The following is an 11,612-nucleotide window of genomic DNA, read 5'->3' as shown; positions in this document are numbered from 1 at the left end:
ACAGCACAAGAGTCCAAATACACCAGATGAAGGTATGGTTAAACAGAAAAAAGGGCAATTGCAGGCAGAAAGCAATCTAAAGGTCACCTGTCAGTGAATTATACAGACTATGAGAAAGGGAAAAGAAAATGAGGACAAAATCCTACACATCCCCAGCTAAAGGCTTTATACCAGAGATTCTAGAGAACCACACTAATGTTAGGCAGTACTCATTGAGATAAAGCATGGGTCCTGTTATATCTAAAAGTAAGTTTTTATATTGATTTTATCAAGGAAGTGGCTACATAATGGAATATGAACCTCAATTAAAAAGTTTCAGATGAACTATATCCAACCTAATACTAATATTAGTAGTTTTTCTTTACTTTTTTAAGAGAAGGACATTTCTCAACATTTTAAATGATCCATTTCTGCAGAGAACAGGAGGCTCCATTTTTAATGACAGGAACAATTTAATCATTAGAGGTTGAGAACTTCCCTCTGTAATTGTAATCCATACTCAGTTAAACATTTAAATAATGGGTCGCTATTGACAAATGCTGTGGTGAGTTAAAAGGGGAGTTCACATTTCTATGCCTAAAATGCACACTATGTCTTTGCCCGTGCAAATATTATATTGTGTTTCCCCTCTCTCACCTATCCTTCTGCACATGTTTTCTGAAATTCTTGTGTTGCTGGCTAATTTAGGATTTGCAGGATGGATACTAAGGCAGGAAAACATTAAAGTGAGTACCAGGATTGAAACAAACAGCTTCATGTTTATTTAAATTGTCCTCACCCGCTTACAGCACCAGGGGATCTTTCCCAATCTCCCATAATGAGCCCAAGTGGTGGGCCTCAGTATTTGACTGATGAAGGGGTTGATTTCACTGGGCAAGTTTTATAACCCTGCAACCTCTTTCTCCCCCTCCCCCTTAGTTGCTTAGTTTAGATCGGGGTCCCCAACCCCCAGCCCTCGGACAGGCACCAGTCTGTGACATTCCAATAACAGGGCTGTGCAAACAAGGGAAGCTCATCCACGGGATGCAGCCAGCATGCTAAACCATGCCCCCTCCAGTCCTCAGAAAAATCACAAACCCGGTCCCTGGTACCCAAAAGGTTGGGGACCACTGATTTAGACATCAGCAAGAGAAGGCTATATATTAATGAAGATTAAGTGTCTAGTTGGTATTGGGCACTTGGTACAATAAAAGAGGGAACTGGTTACAGGATCTAATTGGGACTGGAACAAAATAAATGTTATTTCACAACTTGAGAGAATAAATAGGAAGAACTAGCTTTTCTAAGCCGCCTCAAGATTCAGGTTAATCACAGGATACCACACCTATGACTCTGATGGGGTTCTAACTGTAAAATTAGAATCAACCTTATGGAAACTGATGAATACTGAAGAACTCTAGTTGAATGGCAGCAGCCTTATTATTTGCCTAACCTCACAAGGGTTTCTTAGCTGTGCCTACTGCAGGAATAATTAGATGCAAGGGATTGTGTGTGTATGTATTAAATTATGTGAATGTCAACATTCTTTCATTCTTAAGACAGGCACAGATATATACAGACACCAGGCAGAAAAGAGATTAACATTAACACATCTTTACAGTTGAAGATAGAGAAAGAAACCTCTCATATACACTTGGCATCTTCCTCTTCTTGGTGATATTCTGGCTGTGCTGGAATTAACTGCTTAGCAACCACAGTCAGCTAACAAATTCTGCAGAAAGATCTGGGAAACTCAAAGTTATTAGTAATGGGAAGAGAGCAGCTCAAAAAAGCCACCCATTTCCAGATGTCCTTCCCCCACTCCTATTTTTCACACCTAACCCTTTTGGAAATCAGAATTAGAACCTCATCCCGGGGCGGTTGAGACACGTAACTGTGGCCTTTTTTCTCTTGATAGGAAGATTTTACTGAATATTATGCCTGTTTTCCCCAAGTGCTCTCCAATGCCAATATACAATTTTGTCTGCCTAAGCTAACATGAGTTATGAAAGGTGAATAAGGGCAAGTGTAGAGATATCTTTCCTTTTCCTTGTTGATGGCTGGGAGAATATTCATTAATGATACAAAATTGATTTGTATTTGCAGAATGTGTGCCAACTGGGAATTGTGAATGTTTGTTCATTACAAAATAATTGCCTCTCTGCAGGTAAAATGGATAAAAGTGGATTGCTCGGAGTATGAAAATAGAATGCCTCTTTCCTTTTCAGAGAGCTGCCTCAATATACATTACTAAGATCTTTCTCTCTCTCTCTCTCTTACCTTTTCTCCCCCTCTCCCTATCTTTAACTGTTTCTCTTGGAGTCTCTCTGATGCCAGCAGAGGAATGAAGAACTTCTCCAGGCTGATGAGAAATTGCATTGCAAAGCTGGAGGAAATATTCCTCTCAGTGACTGAAGTAGGATGCACGCTAAGGCTTTGACTACTGGTGAAAGATTGAAGCCTAGAGAAAACCTGCCCACTTGGCAGAAAAAGATGAGCTGGATAATCTTCACACCTTCCAAAGGGAATTTAGATTCTACACTGAGTTTAATTGCTGTGGCATGCTGGCAGATTTTCTCCTCCTGATGCACTGCATGGTAAGGCCAGTTCTTTCCACACAAAGAATGTTATTTGTGGTGCACCAATTGTTGTCGTGGTTGTTGTTTCCATTTTAATTCTAAAACGTGTAAAAATGCTCTTCCTTCCATTATTCTTCTGATGAGTATCAGTGCTTAGCTTTATCAATCAAATATTTATTACACTGATTTTAAAGTAGTATCAGTGTGGTGTATTGTAGTAGTTTGAGATTTTGGGTGATGAGTTAGTGACCCTACTGTGCATATATTTATGAGTTGTTCATTGATTTCAATTACGTCTATAAATGAAAAAATGGAGCAAAGAATGTTTTTTTTAATTCTCCTGTGAGTCTAGCTTGGTACTTTCAAATAGTCTTCTGCAGTCTCACTCTTCTGCATATAATAAATGATAAGCCCACAAAATGCCCTGTGAATATAAAAATATAGATAACAAGATAAAAACTGGTCTAAAACTATAATACCTGTAAAGTTACTTCTATTTAGAAAGCACGATATAAAGAAATGTTTGACTCCGTAGGTGTGGAGAAAGAGAGGATGATTGTATTTTTTAATTCAAGACTGATTAACCACCATTGCCTCTCATTTTCTGTACATGATATCATGCATACCAATGACCACACAACAAAAGAATCCCAAAGATGCTTTTTCGCGAGGCAACTGGACTTTCTTGTTTTTCTTTGAAAACTTTTTGCTTCTCATCCAAGAAGCTTCTTCAGCTCTTGGATGAGAAGTGAAACATCTTCAAAGCAAAACAAGAGAGTCCAGTTGTCTCATGAAAAAGCATCTTTGGGATAACTATGACCTGCATGGCTGAGAATCCCCATAGACAATGAAGGAATGTGTGAGCCATCAATCATACAGATGCTGTTTTCCAGCAATTTCCACAATTGCAGCTGTAGTTTCTTATAACAGAAATCACCACAAAGCATCTTCAAGAGTTTCTGGAAAAGCCATATTTTCACCACATGTTCCGTTGTTTAGAATGGTGCATGTTAAAAAAAAAGTCACAATGAAGCAAAAGTAACTGTGGCCTGTTCTGTAGGTAAAATATGAACTTTACACTTTTTCCTCACAGCTGAGAAAAGTATAAGATTTTTCTTATCTCATACTAGAATGTTAAGCAAACCTACAGAGAGGCTAAATCCCACTGAAGTTAGATAAATTTGTTTGGAATCAAACGGAAGGTTTCCTTTTGATAAAGAAATATATCTTATGCTGTGGTAGATGACTTTGGGTCTTTGTATATTTTTGAATTAGCAAACATTGGTGACTAGATTAGTCAGATAAAAGGATGGCCAGAATATAACTTTATATAAGAAATGTGTGAATCATTCTTTAATTAAAAAGTCCTAAGTGAAGGATTTCATATTTGTAAACATATTTCCTTGATAACACTAAAGGACAGATGTTGAAAGGCATTTCATTTCTGCCACTTTTTAAAGGAATTTCAAATTTCATCCTAAGCTTAATTGAGAGGATCCATGTTAGTCAGTATAACTGATTGATTGATTGATTGATTGATTATGCACCATCAACTTGTTTTCAACTCCAACCAACCACACAGATAGATTTTCTTTTCTAATCTGGTCTTTCAAAAGTGCATTCATCATCACTGTAACAGAGTCCATCCACCTTGTTGTTGAGGGCCTTCTTCCTCTGTTTCCTTCTACTTTTCCCAGTGTTAGAGCCTTTTCAAGAGACTTTGTCTTCAGATAATGTAGGATAAATTAATCCTGGTCATTTGTCTAAAATGGTATAGGATTTCCTGCCTGAGCAGAGGGTTGGACTGGAAGACCTCCAAGGTTCCTTTCCAACTCTGTTATTCTGTTCTGTTCTGTATTATTTACTATTAATGAGGAACTACAATGTAGGCACAAGAGAGAAAGGCGCTAAATTAAAACCACAGAGTCCTCGATGCTCTCTAAGTTCAGTCGTTTTCTCACAGACATTTCATTACCAAACTAGCACTGATGTTATCCAACTGGGTAATGAAACATCTGCAAGACAACAAGCAAGCCCAGAGAGCACCAAAAGCCCCCAAAAGCTCAGTTCAACCTTGAGCTACAAGTATTTTCTTCTCTTGGTAAGTTGAAACCCTTTGAAAACCCTGAGCTTTATTCTAAGTTGAAACCCTGAAAAGGTAAGTATGAGAACAAGGTCAGAAAAGAAAACAATTCTGGATTGTTCAAAGGATGGAGGGGGAAAAAAACCTGAACAGATGACATTGAATGAGAGATTTGAACATTATAGACTTATATAAGAGACAAATTGGGAAGACATAAAACTTCAGTCAGCAAGTAGAGTCTGGGTTAACACATCACAGTGGTTGTACTTTTGCGAAATGGTCGTTAAAAATGCCACATGGTGGCCTGGTGTGCATAGCATACTAAGACAATGGCTGGATTTCCCACAACGCATACAACCACAAGCTAACCCAACCTATATTTTTTTCCAGGAAAGACAGTCCTTGTACCAGATTTCATAACAGTACTGTAAAATATTTTTGTTCTAGAAAAGCAGCACTGAGTCCATGCTCAGGACTTCAAAAGGAAGTCAAAAAGTGAAGAAAAAAAATCTTCTACATATTCCTACACACATACATACATTCTGACTGCCTTCCTTCCAGCGATGCCCTTTCTCCCCCAGTGTCCATCATACATTATCTTCCCAGCATCACTTGACAGAAGGGAGAAGATTCCCTCCCAACTCCCACCATTTGGTCAATCTTCACAAATTGGCTCCCCAGAAGAAAATTGCACCCAAGTTCCTTGCAGGAAAAGCAAGCCTTTTAATGAAGAAGACAAATAGCTGCAGAAAAGACAGACTTCCCTTTCCGTAATAAACCCCTCATAAGGTGCCAAGAAGGTAGAAAAAAGGAACACAGGCACGAGCATTTTCCTTGCACATTGAGAGAGCTGGCAAGGACTGTAAAACAAGACAGCTGACACCAGGGATGCAAACAGTGCTCCCAAATAGGAACAACAATGTTTGTTGTAGTGTCTGTCAGTATATTCAGAGCTCAGATGCAAGAAGTTCTGCCAAGACGTTTTGTTGTTTTTTTTCTCTTTTACAGTCATTTTTTGTTATAAGCACTTGCAGGAGGACTGACTTCAAGCCTAGTATGATTTAGTTGCCCCTGCAGCCAATCAGGGTTAGAAGGAAGCCGCGTTCAGTGTCTACCAGGACTGTGGCAATGAGGTCTATAACTGAGAGCCTGGCTTTTCCTATTGCTGTTTCTCTCTAATTCGTTTCTGGGCAGGCAGGCAGGCAGAGCAGGTGGTGTAAGGCAAATGTGTTATTTGCACAGGGCTATCATATGGTATTTATGCAACATGGCTGATCTGCTGAAGGTTTAGCCCAATATAAATTTGTAGCTACTTAAAGTTAAATCTTTCCCTCCCTAATTTCAGAGCCGAATGGTTTAGACATATGTCTGACGTAATCTTACCTACCTGCATGTTTTATATGAACATATCAAGTAGGTCAATGCACTAAGTGTCCTCCAGCAAAATCTTCTGGCATAACCAGCAAGAAGCAGAACAACTAGGGAAGAGACCCCAAAATTCCAGTCCACAACAGAAGTCATAAGGATATCACTCTCAGCTCCCTAGTAAAGCAAAATGATGATCTGACTCCACAAGAAAGAAAAGGGCACTTAAGGCTGATAATATCAAGTACCCAGTCTATTTCAATAATGTCTCATTTAGTCAGCTCCACAGTCTTCTGATCACCAACTCCATCTGGTTAAAATACTAAGCTCAGCCTGTGTTCCACTACATGCTGATGCCAGGAACCAGCTGGGGTAGATCTATAATTAATTACTGTAGGCAGGAAATTCTTTGCCAGCTCTGACAAGGCAACCTCAGTGTGTGAACACTGAAATCCCCCAGGCGAAGATGGGTCATTTATACCATGCCTGAGATTAATCTAACTAGCTCAGGAGACAGCTAGACAGCAGGGAGGACAATGGGGATAACTATATACCTTCTCTATCCTGGGAATTTCCTGGACAATAGCATGCACTCAAAATTTTGGAATCTATTGATTAGAGCATCTAGTTAGTGGAATTTTATGTGCCAGGACTCGCATCCCTCCTTGCCTTCCAGTTCTAAAATTCTGCACCTCAAAGTAGCCCAGAGAAGACAGTTGGGAAGAAATAAACTCCTCTCACCTCCACTTCCTCTAGTCAGATGTCTCTGATACACACCAGGATAGAATTCTCATCCAGGATGAAGTCTGAAATAAAAGATAGCAATAGTAATAGCAATTAGAATTATATACCACTTCACGGTGCTTTACAGCCCTCTCTAAACATTTCACAAAGTCAGGATATCCACCCCACCCCCAACAATCTGAATCCTCATTTTACTGACTTTGGAAGGATAGAAGGCTGAGTCAACCTTGAGCCAGTCAGAATCGAACTACTGGCAGCTGGCAGAATTAGGCTGCAATACTGTATTCTAAGGGATGCAGTGGCTCAGTGGGTTAGGTTGCTGAGCTTGTTGATCAGAAGGTCTGCAGTTTGGCGGGTCGAATCCCAAGTGCCGCGTAACAGAGTGAGCGCCTGTTACTCGTCCCAGCTTCTGCCAACCTAGCAGTTTGGAAGCACGTAATAATGCAAGTAGAAAAATAGGGACCACTACGGTGGGAAGGTAACAGCGTTCCGTGCGCCTTTGGTGTCTAGTCATGCCGGCCACATGACCACGGAGATGTCCTCGGACAAGCGCTGGCTCTTTGGCTTTGAAACGGAGATAAGCACTGGCCCCTAGAGTTGGAAACGACTAGCACACATGTGCGGGGAACCTTTACCTTTACCTTTAATGTATTCTAAGCATCGTGTCACCACAGCTCAGTCAATGGTTTATGGTTTGTCGGCAGTGGATCTGGCATTGAATTGGTTGGAAGAGCCATTTTGGTTGTCATCTTAACTCCCTTGGTTAGAAAGGAAGTAAGACTAGACAGCTTTCTGTCCTGCTTTCTCTGCAATGACTGGTTGCATCCTCCTATCATATCTCCCCCTATCCAGGAAGTTCAACACTCTTTCCCAGACATTTTTCCATACCTTACTCTCCCTTAACTTCTGACATTTCTCTTAATAGCAGGTTCCAATGAAAGCAGCAGTCCAATTTCCTCCATCAAAAACTGCACCTATTGTGATAAAGGCCAGAAGATGCAGAAATAGAATACAAAGAGTGCTTTAAGAACTAAGGCCTCCCTAAGGAGCCCTTGAAAAGTAACACACACACCCTTTGATGTCATTCAGGGCAACATTCTTTAAAATCAAAGCTCCATAAGATTGCCTAGACAACCCATGTCTCACTGAGTCATTATTAAAGAGGTAAAGGTAAAGGTTCCCCCGCACATGCGTGCTAGTCGTTTCTGACTCTAGGGGCCAGTGCTCATCTCCGTTTCAAAGCCGAAGAGACAGCGCTTGTCCGAGGACGTCTCCGTGGTCATGTGGCCGGCATGACTAGATGCCAAAGGCGCACAGAACGCTGTTACCTTCCCACCGTAGTGGTCCCTATTTTTCTACTTGCATTTTTACGTGCTTTCGAACTGCTAGGTTGGCAGAAGCTGGGACAAGTAACAGGTGCTCACTCTGTTACGTGGCACTCATAATTCGACCCGCCGACCTTCTGATCGACAAGCTCAGCGTCCTAACCCACTGAGCCACCGCGTCCCTTCATTAAAGAGTTATTTCCCTACTTAAATAGAGGGACAGAACGACCACGTGTGGGCAAAAAAAGCAGTGAGAATGGGCACCATTTCTGACTTCCTGCCAGGTTCTCCATTGGGTTTCCTTGTGGAAATCAGAAATCTTCCTTCCTTCTTCCCTTCCCTCCCTCCCATCCTTCCTTTTTTCATTCTTCCCTTCATTTTGTCCTCCCTGGTCGTCCCTCTTCCTTCCTTTTCCCCTCCCTTTCTTTTCCATCTCTGATCTATCTCTCTTCCCTTTCCACCTTCTTCCCTTCCTTTCCTCCCTCACTCCTCCTTCCTTCCCTGCCTCCTTCAGTCCTTCACACTGTCTCTCCCTCCACCTTCATTCATTCTTTCCTTTCTCCCTCTCTCCCTATTGTTCTGTCTTTTTCTTCCTCCCTCCCTCTCCCTCCCTAAAAGTCCTGCCAGCTTCTCCATTCACATTAATTGTGGGAAGCTTGCTGGGAGAAAACCAGTGGGGAAGCCAGCAAAAAAGCATCCGGTTCAAGTCCAGAAGGCTAGTAAGTATCTGCTGCTGGCTGGGGAAATAAGAAAGGAGTGTTTTTTTCAGGGGTGTGTGTATATAGATTAGGAAAGAGTATGTGAAGCTGTGTGATAGGTACCATAAGTGTTGGAAAGGAAGTTTAGATTGAACAGGTCAAGGAGGGCTTTCAGGTAAGCACAGGTTGGGAAAAATACCTGGAGCTGCTTGGGATTGCACAAGAGATGCTGTGCAGGTCAGGGACAGCGGTGTGTGTGTGTGTGTGTGTGTGTGTGTGTGTGTGACAGCCTACATTGAGAAAGGTGTATGGGGGTGCCTATACGTGGGTCATGAAAGACACAAAGGAAGGGGTGGGTTGTGGAGAGAGTGTGTGGGAGTGCACATGGCATGCTGCATGGGTAAGGGGAGATGCAGGTGTATGATGCAGGTCAGGGGAGCACACAGGGGGCAGCATTGGCTGAGAAGGATATGTGGGGCTTCCTCCCTCCCCACTAGACTTCCTCTCTGCCTTCCACCCTTCAGATTCCTTCCTCCATTCTATATTGCTTCCCCCCCTTCCCTTCCTTCCCTTCCCATCAGGCAGGTAAATTGTTATTGCTGGGGGGAGGGGGAGAAAGCAAGAGATTGCGAGAATGGCTAGGAAATGCAATATTTGAAATGAGCATCATGTGGCAGCAGCAGCAACAGCAAGCCAAGTGCAGCAGAGCTAATAGCACTAAAACAGCCACCACATCCCCAAATTTCATTCCCTTAGACGTCAAGGGTCCTGGATTTGGAACACATTGTGTAAGTTAGCCTATCTGAGGTACTTTGGTTCAAAATTTGTTGCCCTGTGATGCATTGTTTTTAACCCACTTAAAGATCATAACAATCAGAGTTTTGGTAGCATATGGATGAAGTTTTGAGCCACATCAAAGGAGAAGATAGTGCTCTGTGGAACACAGGAGTGTATTTTGAGACTACATGCAAACATTCAGATGTGCAATATTCTATTCCTCACACCCTACCCATGAAATGGCTCTCTTCTTTTCAGCCTCTGTGGAGTCTAGTGGGGATGAAATCAAGAACGGGCTTGGGCTTTGTACAGCTCTAGTCAATGACCTAAGAAGGTTTAGTACAGTAGGTTAGGCTGCTTCACAACAGAGATCCTTCCCCTCCAACAGTAAACAATATTGTATATTTTAGGTCACACAGAAACATAACTATGATTGCTTCTTTCCTTGAGTAGTTTCCATCCATTGTTTATTGTCTTGCCTTCTGGTGCTTTGGAAAATAAGTTTGTGGCAGCCCCTCAAATACTGGAACACTGCTACCATGTCACCCCAGTCCTTCTTTTCTCTAGATTGGCCTCACCCAATCCCTGCAACTTTTCTTCATATGTTTTTGTCTCCAGGCCCCTAATCATCATAGTTGTTCTTTGCACTTTTTCCAAAGTCTCAAAATCTTTTTTGTAATATGGTGACCAAAACTGGATGCAGTATTCCAGGTGTGGTCTTACTGAGGATTTATAAAGCAGTACTAATAATTCATGTGATTTTGATTCTGTGCCTCTGTTTATACAACCAAAGATTGTATTAGCTTTTTTGGCTGCTGTCACACACTGCTGGCTTATGTTTAAGTGATTGTCCACTAGGACTCCAAGGTCCCTCTCACAGTTACTGTTTTTGAGACAGGTTTCGCCTAATCTGTACTTATACCTTTGGTTTTTCCTGCCTAGGTGTAAAACCTTGCTTTTCTCCAAATTAATTTTCATATTGTTGGATAGGCCTAGTGTTCAAGTCTGCCAAGTTCTTTTTGGATCCTGAGCTTGTCTTCTGGAGTGTTGGCTATTCCTGTCAGCTTAGTGTCATCTGCAAATTTGATGAGTTCCCCTTCTATTCCCTCACCTAAATCATTTATGAAGATATTGAAGAATACTGGGCCTAAGATGGAACCTTGTGGTACCCATTTCTTACTTCCCTCCATGTAGATGTAGTACCATTAAGGACTACTCATTGAGTACAGGCAGTTATAAATCTTTCTGGTGATGATGCTGTCTATCACACATTTTTCTAGTTTACCAAGAAGTAAGTTGTGGTCTACTTTGTCGAATGCCTTGCTGAAGTCTAAGTATATTACGTCCACAGCGACTAATTGAGCCATTTTTGTCAAAGAATGAAATAAGGTTGGTTTGGCATGATCTGTTTTTAATAAACCCTGGCTGGCTACTACTTATAACTTCATTTGTTTCTATGTGTTCACATATCTGTTTTTTGATTATTTTTTCCAGTATCTTCCCAGGTATTGATGTTAGGCTGATTGGTCTGTAGTTTCCTGGGTCTGTTTTCCTTTTTTGAAGATGGGAACCACATCAGCTCTTTTCCAATCCTCTGAAGTTCCCTGCAGCTCCAGGATTTTTTAAAGATATGGTACGATGGTTCTGAGATAACATCTGCCAGCTCCTTCCGAACTCTGGGATGTAATCCATCAGGTCCCAGTGATTTATATTCATCAAGATCAGACAAATGTTCTCTTATCATTTTCTTGCTTATTTTAATTTTTATTTCTAGTCTGTCTTCTATAGATATTTTTGGTAGGTTGGGCTATAGTTTCTTTTTGTGTGAAGACTGATGCAAAGAATGAGTTAAACAGCTCTGCTTTCTCTCTACTGCCTGTTACTTCCATGCCATCTTGTCTCTTTAGTGGACCAGCTTTTTCCTTGACTTTTTTTCTTGTTATTTATATGTTGAAAGAAACTTTTTATTATCTTTGACTTTTGTTGCAAGTCTTTGTTCATTCTGAGCCTTTGGTTTCCTGACTTTATGTCAGGAAATTTCAGCCACTCATCTCTTTCCCCG

At 41.3% G+C, this 11,612-nt stretch overlaps 1 protein-coding gene across 1 annotated transcript in view; it reads left to right on the top strand.

The window, feature by feature from the left end:
- Nucleotides 1-2,540: 2,540 nt before the first annotated feature.
- Nucleotides 2,541-11,612, top strand: part of TUNAR (transmembrane neural differentiation associated intracellular calcium regulator) — a gene marked incomplete at both ends in the record, with an annotated part of 35,027 nt that continues 25,955 nt past the window's right edge. Inside the window, one exon of the mRNA XM_083348627.1 lies at nt 2,541-2,576. Coding sequence (XP_083204753.1) covers nt 2,541-2,576 — 36 coding nt within the window. The remainder of the gene's footprint in view (nt 2,577-11,612) is intronic.

This window comes from Vipera ursinii (assembly GCF_947247035.1).
Source record: "Vipera ursinii genome assembly, chromosome: 1".
NCBI lineage: Eukaryota > Metazoa > Chordata > Lepidosauria > Squamata > Viperidae > Vipera > Vipera ursinii.
Note: the sequence above shows the minus strand (reverse complement) of the source record. Positions and strands in the feature narration are given on the sequence as shown.